The sequence below is a fragment of the Drosophila gunungcola genome, chromosome 3R (assembly GCF_025200985.1).
Source record: "Drosophila gunungcola strain Sukarami chromosome 3R, Dgunungcola_SK_2, whole genome shotgun sequence".
Classification (NCBI taxonomy): domain Eukaryota; kingdom Metazoa; phylum Arthropoda; class Insecta; order Diptera; family Drosophilidae; genus Drosophila; species Drosophila gunungcola.
Genome location: NC_069139.1, coordinates 30243695 through 30265730, shown reverse-complemented (window position 1 = coordinate 30265730; position 22036 = coordinate 30243695). Strand labels below are relative to the sequence as shown.

The 22036-nt window shown below is 40.4% G+C and overlaps 3 protein-coding genes across 4 annotated transcripts in view; 2 read left to right on the top strand and 1 right to left on the bottom strand.

The window, feature by feature from the left end:
* Positions 1–7530, top strand: part of LOC128252924 (protein doublesex) — a 71558-nt gene extending 64028 nt beyond the window's left edge. For both annotated transcript variants that reach the window (XM_052981146.1, XM_052981147.1), the window contains exons 4-5: positions 490–1018; positions 6742–7530. In XM_052981146.1, coding sequence (XP_052837106.1) covers positions 490–959 — 470 coding nt within the window. In that variant the 3' untranslated portion in view covers positions 960–1018; positions 6742–7530. The remainder of the gene's footprint in view (positions 1–489; positions 1019–6741) is intronic.
* A 246-nt stretch (positions 7531–7776) lies between these two features.
* LOC128252915 (transcription termination factor 2) lies at positions 7777–14366 on the bottom strand. Its single transcript, XM_052981127.1, has 5 exons — positions 14187–14366; positions 12978–14119; positions 10857–11181; positions 9823–10679; positions 7777–8585 (listed from the first exon to the last, which is right to left on the bottom strand). Exons 1-5 carry the CDS (start codon positions 14254–14256, stop codon positions 7815–7817), a joined length of 3165 nt encoding a protein of 1054 aa, XP_052837087.1. The 5' UTR covers positions 14257–14366; the 3' UTR covers positions 7777–7814.
* A 1163-nt stretch (positions 14367–15529) lies between these two features.
* LOC128252916 (transcription termination factor 2) lies at positions 15530–20044 on the top strand. Its single transcript, XM_052981128.1, is given in 6 exon segments — positions 15530–15623; positions 15680–16177; positions 16239–16627; positions 17668–18031; positions 18034–18926; positions 19012–20044. Coding segments are annotated over 6 exon segments (3042 nt in total). The 5' UTR covers positions 15530–15610; the 3' UTR covers positions 19897–20044.
* Positions 20045–22036: the final 1992 nt, after the last annotated feature.

The following is a 22036-nucleotide window of genomic DNA, read 5'->3' as shown; positions in this document are numbered from 1 at the left end:
TGAGCTGGTTAAATCGTATGAGGCCAAATCAAATGATCTGTTTAAAAAAAATTATCGCCGAAAACACCCAGAAAACTACCAGGCACAAACCTATAATTCTTCATTAGACAACCACGGCTGGTTACCGTTTATTAAGATCGATTCAGATTGCCCTTAGCGGAATACACTTCACTACAAAACAAAGTATCAAAAAAGGAAAGATTCGTACTAGGGCTCAAATCATAATCAGTTCTTTTGGTCCCAATGTGTTCCAAAAAAAATATAAGTTACGCTTACTCTTAAATATTTACTTTTAAAAGAATATTGGTATAAGATTAATTATTTAAGGACATAGCATTAACATTTTTTAAATGTAAATTTTTCCGAGATTTTCGGATATAACATCTACTTCTCATAGTGTTAATGAGACCGCACTAATATAAGTCACGATTTTGGAGTCAAGACTTGCTAGTAACCAATGTTAATCGCATAACTTTTGTTAACCCCCAGCTCGCGTGGAAATAAACCGCACAGTAGCGCAGATCTATTACAACTACTACACCCCCATGGCCCTGGTGAACGGGGCGCCCATGTACCTGACCTACCCGAGCATCGAGCAGGGTCGCTATGGGGCGCACTTCACCCACCTGCCGCTCACCCAGATTTGTCCGCCGACGCCCGAGCCCCTGGCCCTCAGCCGCTCGCCGAGCAGTCCCAGCGGCCCGTCGGCCGCCCACCATCAAAAGCACTCGCGCCCGGGCAGCAGCAACGGCACCGTGCACTCGGCCGCCTCGCCCACGATGGTCACCACGATGGCCACCACTCCTCCACGCCCATCACTCACGCCCACCCTCAGCCGCCGGCAAAGGTCGCGCTCGCCCACGCCCACCACGCCACCGCCCCCGCCTCCGGCGCACAGCAGCAGCAACGGATCCTATCACCACGGCCACCACCTGGTCAGCTCCACGGCTGCCACGTAGCAGTATCGCAATGTTGCTGCCGCAGTGGCAGCAGCAGCGGCGGCAGCTGTTCTCTTTGTGTGAGTATTACACCTGCCATACACAACAGTCCTAACTTCTAAGTTTGTTCAACTATTCGAGTCTCCTCAAATAAATTAGCAAATTAGCAAAGACTCCAAGCGGTTATTTTCGCAATATAATACCTGGAAATCATTTGAAACCTTCGGCAAGCCGCATTTTCGTTCAATGACAGTTAAGCTAGTCGTCCGATTTTTTAGAAATTTAAAATCTATTTTTGAAAATATAATGATTATCTATATGTAGATAATATATAAATTAAAGCTAGGTCAACAATTCTGTTACATTCCTGTAATCTTCGGGATTTTTCTACAGCAGCTACCCAAATTTAACAGTCTCTCCCTCTCGCAGTTTCCTAAAAATCAATTTTTTTAAATTCATTATTTTAATCGCTTTGTGTCCGGGAATGCGCTGCAAAAAGGGTTTTGTACCTATTTCAATCAAGATATACACCGTAATTTACCCTTAAACGCGTGTTCCCGAAAATAATGTTTTTTTAGCTCCCGAATTAAATAGAAGAACTAGTCCGACTTAAATTATTTTTTTTTAATCTGTTCGCAAAGCATACCGCTATAAATAAAAATAAAAACAAATTTTTTAATCTATGCAGTAGAACTTTTGTAATAAATTCCCTAAATAACCATTTAATTTCTCGACTCGAGAAGACAAAGAATCTGGTTTCCTTAGACACACATGATCGACCTGGCTGGGGATCCTGAAATTTGTCCTTTACTACATTTGTTGTGTTTTGATAAATGCCTTAGTTTTTTTATAGGCTTTTCTTGTAAAAAACAATAAATAAAAAAATCAAGAAAATGCACAAGCAATCAATTTTATAACCATTTTATGAAGACGTATTCTGTTTCTTTGATAATGCCTAACTTGTTCTGTATTCTATTTTGACAACTAAATCGTAGCATTTACTTCAGAGTCGTTTTCCAATGTAATCAAAAATCTCTCAAAAGGACTTGTTGCCCACTTTTTCTTTGTATGGTGTTTAAATAAGAGCTCATAAAAAACTGCAAGAAAAGGAAATACAAAAAAAAAAATAGTTTTTATATTTAATAAAACAAATTTTTTAAAATATTTTACAATTTTTTTAAATAAACAATTTTTAAGCATTGATTGTCGAAATAATTGTTAACATTTATTCCTTACAATCGAAAGTAGTAAAGAGTGAGACCAACTTTTACAAAAAAGTTCAGAAAAAGTGACTTTTGAAGCCCTTGTAACTCCCGTAAAACTTCGAGTTTTTCAAAATCCTTCAAATAGTATTTTTTTCTTGCTGTAAAAGAAAACAAAGTTCCATGAAAATCCGACTTTTAAAACTTAAGAGACATTTCAACTCAGTGAAATTTTAAAAGTTGTTGTAGTCATCCGTTTGTTGGGTCAATAATTTTACCAAAAAATGAAGATGAGGCAAGTAACAGGATCACCTAAACCTAACTGAAGGCGCTAGTCTAGTTTCCCCAACAGCCGAATTGTTTAGAGCCACCTCTCTGCTTTTGCCTGCACACTTGCCACACTTGCTCATTTCGCATGCTGGCCCAGGCGCGTTGCCTTTAATCAAATCAATTTCGCAGCATAGTTTTATGTTCACAGCTTGGGTTGCTGGCTCATTCCGGTCTCGGTCTCGGTCTCGGTCCCTGGACCAGGTCCCATTCTTTCTGGAGCCTTTGGAACGGGAAGAACGGGCAGAAGGGGCAGAAGGGGCAGAAGGGGCAGAAGGGGCAGAACGGGTTGAGTGTCGGTTGCACTTCCGTACTGCGCACGAAAGTATGCAATGGCTTTTTCATCATTTGTCCTGATGACTGCAACGTGGGCAACAAAAGCTGCCTCGATCCGGGCTCCAGATGAAAAACAATTCCTCTTGGCCCGACATGGCCCGACATGTCCCGCCCCCTTTAAGATCCCCCTCCTCCCTCTTCCTTCTTCCTGACAATTGAAGCATTTTGGAAGCATTTTCTTGGTGCTGCATTCTGCAGTTGCTTAATTCGGAGAGGCAAGTGTTGAATTTCCATGCTGCTGGCATTGGCATTTTTGTTTATGCTGTCATTGAGTTGGCAAAGACGAGCTTGTGTTTTGCTCCCAGCACTCGGGCATTTTGTAGCCTTTTGTTTTGCTAAGCGATTTGCTTTAATTAAAAACTCAAGTGGCGCCAGCAGCGACAAGGGCTCCTCCAGTTGCCCCCTACAAAAAGGGGGGTTGGCTCTGGGTCTGGGTTTGGGTTTGGGTCTGGGTCTTGGTCTGGGTATGGGTATGGGTATGGGTATGGTGTTTGGGGCTGGGCATCGAAACATCAAAACTTGCGCTTCGCACATTCTTTTTTGCGTTTGTCGGCTTCCTATTTTACGATGCCCGCGGCAAACCGCGAAGACGACAATTCAGAATGCATATTTCAATGCTTCGGTCTCGTCCTAGGTAATAAAATATTCGCATTGCAGAATTATGAAAGAGCAGCGAATTGGCATCTAAATCTTGTCTAGAAACTGTGCAGCGTTCCTGGCCCTGCTTGGATGGTATTGCGCCCGTTAAAACCCCCAGCCAACGCCAACTCGAGGCAACTTTCGTCTCTCGCCTGTCGCCTCTCGCCGCACTCCTGTTGAATATTCCGGCACCAAAATCAAAGGGACGCAACGCAGTGTTCGGTTTTTATGGGTCTGCATCATAAAACCGAAACTGAATCGCACGATAGCTGCGTGAAAATATTTTTCTGAGGACGCGTCTGCCCGCTTATAAGCCTAGAACTTCGGGCTGCAATTAAATGTTCCCTTCGAGAGGGCGAGACTACAAAGTCGACGGTCGACGGTCGACGGTCGACAGTCGATGGTCGAGAGTCGAGTCGGATCTCGTAAAACTATCGCAAAGTTCATTTAACTCCGTGACGGGGATCTGCCAAATCAAACTTATTAAAAAGAGTCGGTCGAGAAAGAAGGAAAAAAAAAAAGGATGGAAGCATCGGCAGCAACAAACAATTATTCCGGCAAAACTCAAAACCATAAAAGCGGGCAAACAATACCGAAAACTTTTACGAGCCTTGGGGAGATCCTGCGAGCAGCAGTTCCTGAAAGCATTTCATTTCGCTAAGAAACAAACGCAACGCACACAAGCAGCAAATATCCTTTCAAATGGCACTTCAATTGCGTTGCAACCCGCTTTTGTTGCCGTGGCCAAAACGGCAATAAATGCATAAGTTTCCATTTTACGATATTTTGTTTCCATTTGCCGCCGCCCGCTTTCCCAGACAATCCTCCTGTCGTCCACCTTTTCAGCCCCGAATGCACTGCGAGAATGTCCAACGCCCACCGGCTTTCTTCTTTTGGTCTAATTATATTCGCCTGCTAATTTGTTAGAGCACGTTTAATATGACTGATGCCTTGGCACATCAAAAGTGTCAGCCGAACAGCCGAACAGGCGAACAGGCATATGTAGGTATAAAATACTTCGCCAAGTCCTATGTGCCCCCACAAGCATCAAAGTGACATAAACATGACTAAAAATGCTTATGCTCCGCCAGTCGTTAGCTAGATCAAGGGTTTGGCTAAAATAAAAACTAATCGAAAGCCCTTAGATTTTTTAAAATTTAAATTTTCGGGTATCGAGTATCAGAGAGTCTAAACAGTCATTAAATGCATATTTTCTGTTATAAGAGTGTTTAGTTAGATTTTTGTGGTTGATCATCACCAGTTTTTTATGAATAAGACACTTTGGACTACCGACTTCCGCGTCATTTGCAGAAGCTGCAACTTTGTAGCCCTTTCCCGGATTGTGCTCCTCCAAAGGTTAATCATACTTGGGCCATATACAATTTATGTATGAATATTATTGTTGCCATACAATTTCCGCCGATTTCTAATTTCCGCTGAGTTGCCATTAAAAGGAGTAAATCCGTCCGTTTTTAATGCCCTCAGTCATCATCGTCGCCTGAGAAACCCGGGGGCTGCCATAATAAATGCAATGCTAGCCATAAAATAAAACACAACAAAATAAAGGAATAAAAACAAAAATGTTATATGTAGTGCGGATCGAGGTTTTGGTTTCGGTTTCAGTTTCAGTTTCAGCTTACGCTGCTCGAATTTCGCCCTGACACTTTTCCCTGGTTTCTGCCCCATTGGGCAGCTCCTCCTCCTCCACTTCCAGGGCACTTTCGATCCGCGGTTCAGGCTCCGACCGGACCGCTCACACATTCATTGGTTTTTCGGTGTTCGTGTTTATTGTTCTCCGACGTCTTGCGTGCTGGGCGCCCTTCGGTGTTTATGATGCCCATGACGATGACGATGCCGATGCCCATGCCGATGCCGCGTTACGCTCCCTCTTCCTTTTCGGTTTTAAGTGGACACGCATTATTAAAAAATAAACAATAATGTATGGCGTATACAAAACCAGAAACCAAAGCAAACCAAACCAATCCAATCCGAGACGAACCGAGCCGTAGTCAGCTTAACTCGAGGGCTCAAGAATCATTTTCAGCTACTCCTCTTTCAGTGGAAACTTTTTCGTGGCAATCGTAAAAAATGAACTTCGTACTGCAAATAAAAACACAAATACATAAAGTTGCTAAACTCTAAAATTACAAAGAACAGGGTGTACTCTGTAGGCAGAGGTAAAATGTCATATATTTATTTTTTTTTTATTTGTTAAATGGTTTGTTTCTTTAACTGGTTTTCTGCTACCTTTAGGGCAGCTTAGTCTAATTATATATTGGGAAAAAAACAAACATTAGTCCCAGGGCGGTATATTAATTTTTGTACATTTTAAAAATGCCATTTAAGCATTAACAAAACCTATTTTCACATTTAAGGACTGTGGCGATTGAAAAGGTTTCAAAACTGCTTAAACTTCAAAGCCGGTAAAAATCTGAACATATTTCTGAATATATAAGATTGTCAGAAAAGCCCTTAATTTAAAATATTCGATTTACTCACAAAATAACACAATTTAACCCAGTAAATTAAAACAGTAATAATTGTTTATATTATTTTTTTATTTTTTTTTTATTATTTAGAAAATTTGGTCAAAAATTTAAAGTTAGCTTTCTTATATATTTGTTAACAATTTATTGTCTATTCATTTTTTTCATTGGTAGTATAGTGCAGGGCGGGTAGGAGTGGTTTTCAGTGCTATCTCGAGCTCAAATGGCTACGACAATTAGAAATCAGGCAAAACGAATCGAGAATCGAGGTTCAGCGCCTGCCGCATTATCTTAAAACGCGTCGTAAAAATCACATTTCGCATTATAAAAATCAAGCTTTCGGGTCGGAGCCCAGATGCTTCCCATATTGTGCGGACCTGGCTTCCAACCCGTACCAGTCCGTCCCATTTCACCCCATCCCAGCCACTTGGTCTGGTCGTGGGCAACGGTGGCTATAAAATTTGCTTTTACGAGCGCTGGAGCGCAGCTCATTGCTTAAGAGTCCGAGGACGCGGACTGCGCCCCTGTTTAGCAGGTAAGCTGGCCCAGGATATCTTGGCCCGGTGTCGTCTTCGGCTTAGCTGAACTTGACTGGCTGTCGGACATTACAATGATTTTAATGGATTTTATGGCCGAGACAGTGCACCCATATGGGCACACTGGGATCGTTGGTATTGAAAATAGTTTTTATGCCGCACAAGCGCTTAATAATATTGACAATGCAAACTTAATTCTAACTAATTAATCAAACAAATATATATTCAGTGGCTTGTCAAGCTAATACGATTTTTCTTCTCTTTTTTCTTTTCACAGCGATAATTAATTAGTACCAACATCTTAACCGAAGATCATTACAATGGAAGACGACGACGTACAGAGCGTATTAGAAAATCCCAGACTCCGCAGAATGTTATTTAATATCTAACCAGGCTTTGACATAATTCCATTGAAAGGTGAAAATCATAGATCGCCAGAGTATGAAAATGTAATCCCCTCAAAACCTTTTCAAATTGATCTCAAATAATAAAGATAAACACATATAATTCTTATAGATTGTGAACTAAGCAATGATGCTTTATGATGTCAGTAGCAACTCTTAATGTGTTGTATATAAGCAGTTAATTTTTAAAAAGTTTCTCGCAAGAAAATAATTAAGAGTGTAATATCGATCAGCACAGAATGTAAACCTACAATAGGCACAATTTAACATTATCCAGTTCTAGTCTTAGGCTCGAGCACTTGAATTTAAAATCATTATTGTACAGCAACCGATTTAAGAAACGAAGATAGTATCAGATCACTTTATTTGAAGTTTTTCAATAACCTACCCAAATTATAATTGATTAATTAACACAAATTGAAATCATCAGCTTGAAACAAATACATTGTATTTAACTCCTATTGAGAATATTTTATATTTTTCTTCGGCTGTGCGCTGCCATGCGAATGAAGCATGCGGCTTATTATAGCTTCGTGAGAACTGATTTGGCTGATCTGGAAGTAGTGTAACGTACTTTTCTAAATCTAAAAGAATACTATTTTTTTCTTTACATATTATAATTTTCTTTTGTACAGTTTGACAAAAACCAAATATGTTATGCTATTCAGATTATAGTGGAATTCCATTGCTTAAAAAAACGATGCAAAATAATAAAATAAGGATATCAAAACATAGTAGAACATATTTAAATTTTAACAAACTCATTATAAATCACCAAACATTTTAAATGGTAATCTAGTTAATTTTAATAAAAATGCTTCGAAACAAAGAAATAAAAACTTAAATAAACATTTTGCTGTAAATAAAAGCAAAGGCATTGTTTTGTGTAATGCAAATTCGGAACGTAAATAAACTTAACTAAAGAAAGCACCAAATGAGAGCAACGTCACATTCCAAAAAGACCTTTTAGGTCATCTATAGTGAGTTTGGAGCTAACTGTATTGCCCGTAAGGACGCCGTTGGCCAGTTCCAATTTCTTATCCTGCAAGGCTTTGATCCGCTGCTCAACAGTGTCCACGCACATGAACTTATAGATGATAACGTCTTTCTTTTGACCAACGCGGTAAATGCGGTCCTGGGCCTGAGCTTCCAACTGGGGATTCCAATGAAGATCCAAGAGTAGAAGGTGGTTGGCACCAATCAGGTTCAAGCCCACACCGCCAGCGGTGAGGGAGAGCAAAAGAATGCGGTTTTGATTGTTTGGATCGTTGAACTGATTTACAATATCCTGACGGCTTTTCACCGGAACGGTTCCGTTCAGGGACAGGGTCGGAACTCTATCCCTGTTCAAAAATTCACGCAGAATTTCAAGCACCGAAGTCCACTGCGATACCACTATGGCTTTATCGTCCGATCCCATCAGAATGGTTGACTTAAGTATGTCAATCACCTTTGTGATTTTGGAAGAGGGGCGTTTTAGATCAAATACCGGATTACTGCGCTTCATCACATTCTTAGAGGCCTTGGCGATGCGAGCTTCATCTGCCCCCAATGAAGGGCCAGCGTCGTCTTCACCGCCTCCCCCAAAACCAGAAGGCTGAGCCTCAGTGGAGGTGTCGGTAATGGCCAGTTTGTTGAGCTGCGCCAGCAAGTCGATTTCCGGGGAATCGCTGTCACTCTCAGCGCCCATGTTCTGGGTCTCCTCTCCATCCAGCATCTGAAAAATAGTTTAGGGCAATAAGTTAATACGGTTCAATGTTTTAAACAAAAATCATATATATCTATATAATATTAAATTTATACCAAAACTGTGGTATTTTATAAAACGAATTATAGCGTTATTATAAAAACAAAAACTAAAGAAAGCAACTATTCAAAAATTAAATATTCTTGAAAACTTTTAAATTTCGATTTTTATGCGTATATGTTTAAAAACATTGAAGCTATGATGATTCTAAGCTCAATTGTTCGACCGTTCCTATGACAGCTATGTGAGATCGTTTTCCGATCTCAATAAAACTAAAAGCGTACATCTGAACTATCAAATTAAAACTATGTCCAAAAGAATTAAAAAAAAATCAAAAATAGAAAGTTACGCTTTTGTATTTTTTTTTTAATATTCCGATTGTTTCCATGGGAGCTAATAATATAGTCGTCCGATTTTTAGAAATTTAAGCCATAATTCCTAAAAATTTTACAATTACTTTATCTCAAAGAACTGAAAACAACGCCAAAGTTTTAATTTTTTTTCAGTTTTTCCAACGGGACTCATACACTGCCTGCAATAGAAAGACAACTTTTGGGAATGTTTAACGTCCGTCCGTCCGTTTCTACGAGAACTAGTCTCTCAGTTTTAAAGTTATCTGCATGAAACTTTCCCAAAAATTGTCTTCCTATTGCAGGAAGTATTTAAGTAGGAACGAGCCGGATCGGGGAAGAAAACGAAACAAAATTATAACTTTATTTGTTTTTCTAATTTTTTTAAAAACAAATTTTAACTTCTTTTTTTTCAATTTTTTTTGGGGTTTGTAATGGTTTAATAATTTAGAATAACGCATTTAATTTTATTGAAATTGAAAAAGGATTTCATATAGCTGCCATAGGAATGATTGAATAAATTTTTGTTTTTAAACGTAAACGCAAATAAATTGAAACTTTGATGTTTCAAAAAATATTACATTTTTGCAATAGCTGCAAGGGTATATAAGACTTGGCTTGCCAAAGTTTGCTTGCTTTTTTGTTAAACTAGATTTGCATGCGTATAAAAGAAGACAATTGTGTTGAAATTTTTCAAATGAACGAGTCAAGTTCACCGAACAGAAAGACGGACTGTAAGGCCTTCCCCAGAATAAGAAAATTATTTCATATTTCTTATAATTCACCCTACAAAAATCTTTTGGGATTGACCAACAATTTTTTCCAAACAAAATGTTTAATTTCAAACCTAAACTCACCGCATCGATTAGACCGGGATGACAGCAAATCTGTCGCAGACGCAGCAAAAGCACAAGAATATCATGGGATTTAACCTCCTTTTTGCTGCCGGCCATTCTGGAGAACTTTTCGTGCATTTTGTAGTACGCCCCATTGGGATCCTTAATTTGATTGTAGGTTGGCTTATTAGCCTCGCTTCTGTAACTAAAATCCGTCTCCCTCTCGGCGCGCTGATGGAGGAACTGGGCGAAAAGAGTCCTGGAATATGTCATCACCGTTTGGTAAACATTCATTTCTTCGGTGCCCAGCGAGATCTCAGTGAGGCGCATTTCCTTTTTGGGCAAGCTACTGAGTTTGCCATCCAACTGCAGCTGAGCCTTAGTGCGCCTTAGCATAATCGACTTCATCAGCAGATTGAGGCGATTCTGCCCCCCTGCGCTCTTGTTGTCAATCCACTTCTTCCACGTGTTTAAATCGTCGAACGGGTGGCAACGAAGGAACTTTAACAGCGCATACACATCAAGCTCCTTGTTTTGGATTGGAGTGCCAGTCAGGGCCCAACGATATTTGCCCCGCAAATCACTGACTGCTACAGATGACTGCGACTTGTGGTTGCGCACCACATGCGCTTCATCCAGAATGATCCGTCGCCACTTGACACCGAACACGGCACTCAAGTTCTTGTGCTCCCGGGCTACAATTTGGTAGGTTGTCACCACAATATCGTAGGTACGAAGGTGCTTGCCCTTGGTCTCCCGGTTGTTCCCGTGGTGCACGCAAACGGTCAGCTTGTGACGGGACACCTTGGACTCCACCTCGCTCTCCCACTGACGTAGCAAGCTGGCCGGGCACACCACCAAAGTGCCACCCTTGTGAGCTGAAAAATGTTATAGAATAAACCACAAATCAATTAATTAATTCGCATTGCAGATTTGTTGATTTGTTCAAGTAAGACAAATACTTTAAGAAGTTAATCAGTTCGTTGTTTCTAAAAGGTAAAAACTTTAAAAAAATTATACTACATTCTTAAAAGAGTCGAGGTAATGACACTTACTGTCCTTGCGACCTTTGGAGGTCCATCCGCCGGCGCTTTTTCGTTTTTGGTTCTTATCATCATCACTGTCGCAGCCGCTACTTTGGTCTTCTTTCTGGTCCCTCTCCTGGCGATTCTTGCATGCTAGCACCGATGAGATCATGGTCAGCGTCTTGCCCAAGCCCATGTCGTCTGCCAGAATTCCCCCGCGTGTAGCCTGACGTTCGCGCCATGACATCCAGGCTAGGGCGTGCTTTTGGTGATCCATCAGTGCGACTTTTAGGCCTTTCGGATCCTCCGCCAGCACTTCGGGTCCGGGGCAATCCTTCAGCGAGCCATGTAGGTCCTACAAAGACAGTCATTAGACGCAATGTCCTCTACTTGAGGAAATGGGTTTTCCAGTATCACGAATTCAGGTTTCGAATCCTTAATCTTTGCCTGCTCTTGGACAGCCGCCGCACAGTAACTCGTGCCCAGCGACCCCCAAATATGAGCATGCCAATCAGATATCCGTTCTGACTCATCACAAATGGACAAAAAAGGGTAAGAAATCAGCAAGTGCAGAATGCAGTCTTTGGTTATTTTCAAACATTTTAGACTTATAAACCGAAAAGGGTAAAAGCAAAATATAGCACAACAAAATTAAAAAAGATCGTTTTATCATAATTTTTGCTGATTTAGATATAATAAATATTATTTGTATGCTGTTTAAGGTTTTTATATACACTGTAATTAAAAACAAGTTCGGTAGATAATAGCAATCAAAGTATACCGAAGTTTGGTTTAATCATTCTGGATCGACCAGATTTTTAAACGTGATCGAGGGCACAATCCGAACGACCGTACTCATTGTATAACAACTAAAAGATCGAATAATCAAATTTTAATCATTCTTACAGTCTTTTTTAAGTGGATTACTTATTTTCGCAAATACATTTTTTCAAGAAAATAAAAAAAATCCATGAGCTCTAAAAAGTCATTCATTTTGTAAAAAAATTGGTTTTTCCAAACAAAAAAAGAGGGATATTAAGGAAAAATTAACAAAACAAAAATAAGTATTTCGAATGAGTTTAATTCTGTCAACCTAGTGGCCCTCAAAAAATGAAAAAATGTACACTTTTAATATTTCTGGTTTTTAAGCTATATAGATGGTACTATTTGTTTTACAAATTAAAGACACAAACGGAAATTTTAATATTTGGTGTAAAAGACCGACCGCAAGATTTTAAAGCATGATCAGTGTACACATGTAAAAATAAGATTTAAAAACTTTTAAGAATCTATCTTTTCCATTGCGCAAAAAATCGTCAAAAACAATCGTATGGTTAGTAAGATAAATAGATGGCAGCTGGCATACGAAAACATTGTTGGGCAGAAACCATTCATATTAAGAAATAAAACTAAGAAGGAACGCTACTGTTAAGTGCACCGACTATTAGATACCCGTAACGATCGGCTTTTACGCGAAGTGGTGATAATAACTTCTAAAATAATGGTTTGATTTGGAATGATTAAAAATCCAAAAACCAGAGGCCTTTTAAAGTTACCGAGATCTCGACTTTCCTACCGACTACCAGACAAATGCTGATTTTGATCAAGCACGAATACAATATAACCTTTTCACGAGTAACGATTTATACATTGAAATTTAACAATTTTGACCTGATTGTTCCGATAGAAGTTGATCTGCGTATGCAAAAAAAAATTTGCGAAAGTTTTAAGTCTCTAGCTGGCAATGGATGTTGAAACAGTCGACCAGACGGACATGGCTATATCACCTCACCTAGTCGTGGTGATCAAGAATAAATGTACTTTATAGACACATGAACTAAATAAGGGTATAAAAACAAAATCAAAACCTGACAGAAATAGTTACTTAACGAAACTTAACATTAGATCAGCGGTCACCACATATAGTCAAACTAAACGTTTCTTGGGTTGCGCTCTTGTCACATTAATTCTGGCTAAAACAATAAAATGCGTAAACCTATCTTCAGTATATTGGCTTCACTGCCTTAATTATTAAAATAAATTTCATGGAACAATTTTTTTAGTATCTGTAGATAAAACAATAATGCAAAGACTGTTTTCCACCATCGCTACATTTCCCCAACGATAAGAAACCCAAATAATTTAGCCAACCTTCAATGATTCCACAGTCAGAGCCTTCTGGTTGTTGAACGTGGCCATGCCCTGGGTGCCTGTGTAAACTGGCTTGATCTGGTTGACCTCTGCCGACAAGTCATCCCAGTCTGGAGTGTCGATTTGTGGGGCCGGGGGTGCATTGAATATTGGTTTGGACACCTTGATCACGGGCACCTTGCTGGGTTCCACTTTTAGTCTGTTCGCGGTTTGCTCAATTAAGTCGACGTCTTTGCGTAGGCGGTTAATGCGCTGCCTAATCTGATTGCCCTTGTCGGGCAGCTTGTGGGCCACCTTCTCGAACAACTTCTCTGCTTCGCTAAGCTGAGTACGCTTCTCAGCCAGCTTGCGCATCTCGTCCTCGTAGACCTCCGGGCTGACCACCTGCTGCTCTTCACTCTTCACCCCCAAATAGCGTTGAGCGACTGGCGGTGATTTTTGCTTGAGGGCCGCCAGAATAGTGGGCTGGCTGAGATTCTTACTGGTCCCTAGAGCACCTGCGCTGCTTCTAGGCGAGTATGATCTCGAAGAACGCACTAAACGAGAACCGGGAATGTTTTCCTTGTTGTTGGCGGCGTCTTCATCCGTGCTGGACGATATTTCAATAGGTGTCTCCTTGTTGCTGAGAATAAGAACATCACTACCGCTGGACTCATCCGGAGAGTCTGGATCCGCAGCACCGAGGGTTGAGTGCAGGGCCTCCTGGATGTTGCCGGCGAATTGAGTGGTGTAGCGCGGCACGCCAGCTCCTACAGCGGCTGCCTGAGGAGTCTCCGTCCCCTCATCGTTGTACTCGATCTCGCTGTCGCCGTCGCTGAGATCCTGGGGTCGCACCCCCGTGATGCTCATTCGGGTGCAGGGAGATAGGGCGCGCTGTTCCAGCTCCTCGTCACTTTCTTCGGTATCGGAGGGGATTCCCAAAGGCCGGTTCCTTTTCTTTTTGGTGCTCTTGGCTGGCGGGTTAACGCTCTCTTCCTCCGATGTACTGGCTTCCTCAGATTCCTCCGACTCACCGGTCTCTTCTGATTCTTCAGACTGCTCCACCAGCCGGGAATCCTCCGCCTCAGTATTCGTTTCATCTATGAACGTGCCAGCGCCTTTGCTATTTTGGCTGCTGAGATGCGAAGATTTGCTTGATCGGACTAGGTCGCATGGAATGTAAAGAAATAACTAAATAACTACATTCAGTTCTCACCACCAATTACTAACCTGAACTTGTGCTGTTGACCACCGAATCCTCCTCTTCGTGGCTGAAGTACTGCTCACTTTCACTTGACATTTTTACCAAATATTAATTTACAAAAAATGCTTTCAACTCAGCGCCATTTAATTTATAATGAAACCACGAACGGAGATGCCACCCAACCAAAACATTGCCATCAAATATCGATTGCAAGAATGAACTTCAAGACAAACATTTACTGTGCATAAAACTGTTGGAATGGTAATAGCCTACTCACACTGACGTGAGTTTCCAATTGATATCGGACAAGACGCAATGTCGCAGAACTTTTACACTCTGGTTCATATAAACGAATATGAACCCTTGGTGCATATAGCCCCTTTCCACAAAGATAAATCCATTGAACGGAAGGTGCTGAAGGTTTTGACGTCCCAAATATTTCCGAGTAATGGCCTATTTCCACAGAAATCCATCCACCTTCCACCATCAGTCGAAGGGATGGTCCATAAGGTTTTGCCGTTCCAAAAACTTCCCAAATTTAGCCGATGTTTCTGCGGTGAAACCCTAATTCCACGCAGTCCATCCCTGAAAAACCGTTGGGATTTTTGAAAAAGTGAAACTCCTCATCAAAACATAAACAAAGATGGTTGACTCTGTGGAAATCGGAGTTTCACATTTGTTGAAAATTCCAACCGTTTCCAACGGATGGACTGTGTGGAAAGAGGGCAATAGTCCGCCGTTAAAATTTGACAGACTTTGTCGGACTAATTTATGCGATAGTTAGCCTATGTTATTTCGGTGCTGAGAAACTGTTGGGATTTTTAAAAAGTGTGAAACACCGATTTCCAGAAAGCACATTCACCTATTAACTTACGATAACAGCTGATCGGAACAGCTGTGGCTTATCAATACATAAACATAGCTGGTTGAATTGTTGACTTTCTTTATGTTTTGTCGACCAATTGTTAACGATATGTCGTTAATGCCACCACTACAACAGCTGGTTAAAGCCATAAACAATTTCAGTCAAATGAAATTTGTTTTTGCCTTTTCCTCAGCTCTACACTGAATTCGTTACTTCTTTTCCTGAACTTTTTAAATGTGTTGGTAAGTGCACTGCCATAAGACAGTTTAATGCACCCCTGATCTAACCCTATAGGGAAATTTTTGGCACGGCACAACCTAAAATACTAAACATAATTCAGACTGCCACCGTCTACCGTCAATGACTTCTTCAGGATGTCTGTGGGAACAGGTCTTACGGACTATCCCTTTAATGGATTGTGAATAGATGTGCTTTGTGTGAACAAAGTATAACATTTGTTTTCAGCTATCGAAACGACATTTATCGACTGCACTGCAAGACGTGGCGACAGTTACCAACACTGTCCGCGGACTTGTTCGAAAGTGTTTAAGCTAGTGAACATTACATCAATGTTTTTGTAAAGAAATGGCGCCAGATAGTAAGTGTCCAAGCTAATATTCAATTCGCAAGACACTAACATTGATTGGATTTCAGAGTCACAAAGCCCGTACGCGAGATCGGATTCGCCGCCATGTTCCAGTTCAGCAGCGATCGGAAACATAAATAATTCCTCCTTTGAAAACTATTCGTTTCATGATATTGACATTTCCTCTTCGTTGGAAGACAACGGCAGTCGTGAACGACCGTGTAGTGTCCAAAATGAGACAGTCTTTAACTTGACCGATAGCTCTAAGGAAATAAGCAACCAGCTGCCGCCAACTAATCAGGTTTCAGAGCCACAAAGCCAGTGCGCGAGATCTGATTCACCGCCCTGTTGCAGTTCAGCAGCGATCAGAAACCTAAATGATTCCTTGAATTGTTTTGGAAAAACTACGCTTCACCACATGGACATTTCATCTTCATTGGAAGACAACAGCAACCGTGATCGTTTGTGTGGTGTCCAAACTCAGACATTCGACAAATGGACCGACAGTTCTAATGACATTTTCGACCAGCAGGCGGCAAACAACGATGGTCAAGAACTAACCAGTGGTAAGCGGGTGGATTTATACAAAGATGCATTTAATGTTACCTAGTCTCATTTTACCAACAGAATACGCAAGCAATGCAGGTGCTATTTTCGTCAGCGCTTCGGAGTATTCTGAAAAAAAGAAGCAGATCGATAAGCTGGTGCAGAATATGCTGGGCATGGAGCAACTGCAGCGCCAGCTGGAAGAGAATGGGTCCACCAACGAGGAGCTCCTCGACCTGAAATTGCGCCTGGAGAAACTCAATGGGCGCCTAGAGGCGTTGGGAGAGTTTCTGGACACGCTGCGCGTCCAGGAGGATCAGTCGGCCAACAGGATCAAGGAGGAGGCCGAGCAGATCGAGCAGCCCCGATGGTCCAACTTGTATTCCGGGCTGAACCGCTATCGCCACAAAGCCAAGCACACTTCTGCCGAGTTTTATCAGCACAAGAGCAACATTATCGACAGTCTGAAGGTCCATATATTATCTCGTTTTTTAGGCTATACGTTAAAAGAAATTTTGCCTTTTATAGACTTTCTTAGTTCATATATTCAAAAAAAGATTTTTTGTGTATCTGAAATAGTTTTCCAAATTTGAAATTCACTTAGGTTTCACCTACTCCTTTAGTTATTGGTTTCCTATTTCCTATTCTTTATACTCTTGCAGAGGATTTTATAGCCATTTCCGACCCTATAAATGTATATACATTATACATTAGCAGAGTCGATCTAGCCATGTCCGATTGTTTAAACACTCGCTTCTACGCAAGCTGGCCCATCAGTTTTAAAACATTTAGTAGAAGTTGAAAAGAGCCGGACCGGACGACTATATCATACAGCTCCCAGTTTCATTCAGAAAGCTTTACAAATCATAGACTAGTTTTGCGTCTAGATCGACTATCCTAGTGATGCTGACAAAGAATATATATTCAAAAAATTCATAAAAGACCCCAACCAAAAAAAAAAATAAACAACATTGTTTTTTTTTACACAAAATGGAGTCGTCAAAGGCTTAATTACCTTAATTGGGAAATTAATTTAAACGATCTGTAAACATTTACAACAAACCGACCTAATGGGAGAACTGAAAGAAAGGTTCCGCAGCAGGAAAAAAATCTGATTTTTTGCTAAAGAGCACGCACTTTTTTTTGTTCATTGATAAAGTCTACATATGTGATTAAATGGGACATCTTTGACATCGGATATAAATAATAAGATTGCTTAAAACAGTATATAATATTTAGTTATTCAGGGTTTTAAAATTGAATTTGGAAACTTATGAATATTAGCTCTACATAAACTAGTTATAAATTGGTCATCTCTTTTCACATGAGAAATCGCTGCCCCCATAGTAGACAGTTACCTAGGCTCAAGAATTTGGCAAAGAATTGAAAGTTGAAAAATGTAAAATTTGATAGCTTACGAAATCGCGAAGGATAAATTGTAGGGGTGTAGGTCGCTATACTAAATTCACACATACCTCTTCGTTTTTATGTTCTATATATTATATTTTAGACGCTGTATGAGCCTTCGGAGCCTACTCCTGCGATCGATGACTTAGAGAAGCAGCCTGCCCTTCTCATGGTCCGGCTGTTGAAGCATCAGCAGGCAGGCCTGAAATGGATGCAGTTCCGTGAGCGGCAGAAGATCTGTGGCGGAATTTTGGCCGACGACATGGGTCTGGGCAAGACCCTGAGTATGATTGCCCTGGTGCTGGCTTCACAGGAAACTAAAAACAAAAAACGGGTAGATAAGCAGCGTTCCCTGGAGCAAAAGTGGACCCAAGAGTTTAATCGATTTAAGACAAAGAAAATGCCAAAATTTCGTATTTTCGATGATGAAGAAGAGTCCGAAGAGGAGAAAGAGAAGTACGAACCGCCAGTGAAGAGGAGAGCCTTGCAACTATTCCCTCAGCGGACACACTAGTTGTGTGTCCCATGAGCGTGATGTGCCAGTGGGCCCAGGAAGTGGTGTCCAAGGTGGCACCGAGTGCCATCAAGGTGCTGACTTTCCACGGAGCCAACCGCCGTGAGATCGGGCTAGAAGTATTTAGGAGCTATGATTTAGTCATTACTTCATACAATCTCTTGATGAGCGAGTACAAGAGATTTGGGAACAGATCCCTGTTGTTTGCCGTTCGCTGGAACCGTGTGATCCTCGACGAGGCTCACATCATTCGAAATGTGAAGACCAGTTGCTGCAGTTCCGTGTGCCAACTGAAAGCCCGTTGCCATTGGGCCTTAACCGGCACTCCTGTCCAGAATCGTGCCATCGACGTGTTCGCCCTGCTTCGCTTTCTGGAAGTACCCAACTTTCGAGACCTCCAGCAGTGGAAGAGGTACTTGAACGAAGGCATGCACGCCCACCGCCGACTGAACTTCATTATCAAACCTCTAATGCTGCGCAGGACCAAGCAACAGCTTCAGGAGTCGGGAGACATGCCTGCACTGCCCCCTCTAAAGGTTGAACTAATCTGCGTGCAGCTCTCGGAGCCGGAAATGGCTGTGTACCAGATCCTGTCTGCCATCTCCCAAAAAATCTTTACGCAGTTTCTGCTGCAACGCGAGAAGGGCAACAGCGATTTAAACTATTATTCTCTGGAAACGACACCTCAGTTTATTAAGGACATTTTTGAGGCCAAGTACACAGAGATTTACCACAGATTCTTGAGATCGCTTGGCTACAATCCGGGAGCTAAGATCAAGGGTATAGTTATCCTGGTGCTACTGCTGCGCTTGCGACAATTCTGTTGCCACCCTGGTCTAATGCTCGGGGTAAGTATTGTTAAGTGTTCGACTAGTAGTAAGACTCGTTCGAATATCTTACAGAATATTTATTTAAACTTTCATCTTTCGGCAGATGCTTTTTGGTTCCATGACTGCTGAAGATGTGCAGAACATAAGAGTTGACGCCACAGATGTGGAGGGCCAGCTTAAGATGGATGTACTTGCGGAGTTGGACAAATATGATCAACCCGCTGATGATGAGGATTCCTTTGACGAGGATGAAAGCGTTCCAATGACAAGCGTTGCCAGGAGGAATGACGTAAAACATGAGAACGAAGCCCTCGAAGGCATGAGGGAAGAGATTGTGCCATGGGATATGGGAGATGAGCAACCATCAAGCAGTTCTTCAGCTAATCCATTAGATGCGGCAAGAGCTCTGAAGCTTCTTAATCCTCAGAATCCTATTTTCGAGTTCAAACGCTCGTCTGCCAAACTAAAGCTTGTCATTGATAAGCTGGAGGAGCTGCTCACGGGTACCAACGACAAGATCATAGTTACATCACAGTGGGTCAGCTATCTAGCTATCATCCGAAAGCGTCTGCAGGATCAGTCGTGGGAAACGCTTGACTTTAATGGCCAGCTGTGCGCCAAAGATCGCGAGGTCGTACTGCGAGACTTTAGTGCCGATAATGACAAGCGGGTTCTCCTACTCTCCCTCACTGCTGGCGGAGTAGGCCTGAATCTCAACGTTGCCAACCATATGCTCATGGTGGACCTTCATTGGAATCCCCAGCTGGAGCGGCAGGCCCAGGATCGTATTTATCGATATGGTCAAAACAAGCCCACCTTCATTTATCGCTATATGTGCCAGGACACTGTGGAGCAGCGAATCAAGGCACTACAGGATTACAAGTTAGAAATTGCCAAAGTGGTGCTGCCCGAGGAAGAGGGAGGAGTGTCCGCTCGTGGTGGCGGTGGACTCAACCTCGCGGAGCTCAAGAAACTGTTCTCAATGTGAAATCAAAGATTTCATTTCGTTTGTTATTCGTTTAGAAGTTGTCATTTCTAGTTTAATTTAAAACGTTTTTAATTTCACTTATTTTTAAAAACCAGACATCATATAAAGTTATGTAACCTCTAGTTTAATCGTAACCTCTAGTTTTCAGCACATTAAATGTGATTGAAGAACCACTGTGTTTACATGTGTTTAATAAGAATATAATATATTTTGCTGTTGCCATTTAAAAGTGTTCATCATTGCGTTTTAAATTTGTTTAAGAGTTAATTTAAAATATTCCCTCATTTTTTAAAACAAACGATTTTGTGTTGTCGTGACCCGACTATAACACCCGAAGCTAAACATTATTTAATGCTTATAAATGTTAACTTTTAAATTAATAAGCCGCCCCTAACTTTAACTTTTAATTGGGAAAAAGTTTGCAACGCAGTGAAGGAGACATTTTCGAGCCTATATATATATATATTCTTAATCAGTATAATTATACGAGTTGATTTAGTCATGTCCGTCGTTTTGTTAGAGTTATAGTCTTGAAACATCCGCAAACGTGTTTTTCTATGTTCACAAAGATCAAGTTTGAAATCTGTGCAGATTGAAAGTCTTTATCCCATAGCTGTACATTTGAGTATAAATCGCAGACTTTCGCCAAAACCAGTGTTTAAACACAATTCTTAGATATTTGATCAAAATCGGTTGACTACGTCCTTATTTGTATATATTAAAATATGGACGATCGCACTACTATATGCTATAGATGCCATAAGAACGATCGGATGAATTCCGATAATTTGATTGTTTTCGAATAATTTTGCTTATATCTCATATATAATTTCGGAACAATGCACTTTAAAAATAATGGTACCATTATTTCTAATTTGCTTAATTAAAATGTGTTTTTTTTTATTAGTTTTAAAGCTACTTTCCCAAAAGTTGTCTTTCTGTTGTAGGTTGTAAACAAGTGGGCCAGATAGGATGACTGTATCATATAGCTTCCATATGAACCATCGGAAAAATATGTGTTACAAAATTATAACTTCGCTGCTGTTAATACAGATTAAATATTTCAGAATGACGGTTTTAGTTTTGTTAAATCTGAAGACTTTGTCATATAGCTCCCATTGAAATTAAATAATAATAAAAATAAAAAATGTAACTTCGCAGTTTTTTCAATTTGCTTTAAAATTGACATATAGTAATAGTTTAATATATTAAAAATACGATTTTAGTTTTCGCGTTTTCTCAATTGATTTTAATATAGTTCGGCACAATGGTTTGCTATTTCAGAAGTACAGTTTTAGTTTTATAAATTCGGACAACGATGTTATATAGCTGCCATTATTTATTTTTAAATAAACTTTAACGCCCACAAATCGCGAAAGTCTGTCAGTTAAATCTTCTGACGCCGCAATGCAGTTCGACAGATAACTCCACATAGACATTGTTTGTTTTGTTTGGCGAATATTTAGTCTGAAACGGGTAACGGGTATCAAATGGTCGGAAAACTCAGCCACAGCCGCATTTCATGTTTAAAAATTAAGTCAGAAATCTATATTTCTGTAGAGCAGGCAATACAAACAACCCGAATCCGTAACTTTTTTTTAAATTTTGCTCTGTTTTTTTTTATACCGATAGCGACTATAGCATAAAGCTCCCAAAGGAACAATCGGAAAAACAATAAAATCAAATTATAACTTTGCTGTTGTTTAGTTCTTCGCCATTTAGTAGTGGTTAAATATTTCAGAATTGCGGTTTTAATTTCATCAAAATCGGACGATCTAAATCATATAGCTCCCATAGGAACAATCGGAAAAAAATAATAACAAATTATAACTTAGCTGTTTTTAATTTTTTTTTAGTTCTTCGCCATTTAGTAAGTGTAAAATATTTCAGAATTACGGTTTAAATTTCATCAACATTTGACGACTATAGCATAAGCTCCCATAGAACAATCGGAAAAATATTGAAAAAAGTTATAACTTAGCTGTTTTTAAATTTTTGTAGATAGTTTTTCGATATTTAGTGATGGTTTCTTTTTTAAGAATTACGTTTTAAATTTGATTCAAATCGGCCGATCTAAGTCATATAACTCCCATAAAAAAAAAACGGAATATTAAAAATATTAATTTTAACCCAACAAAAA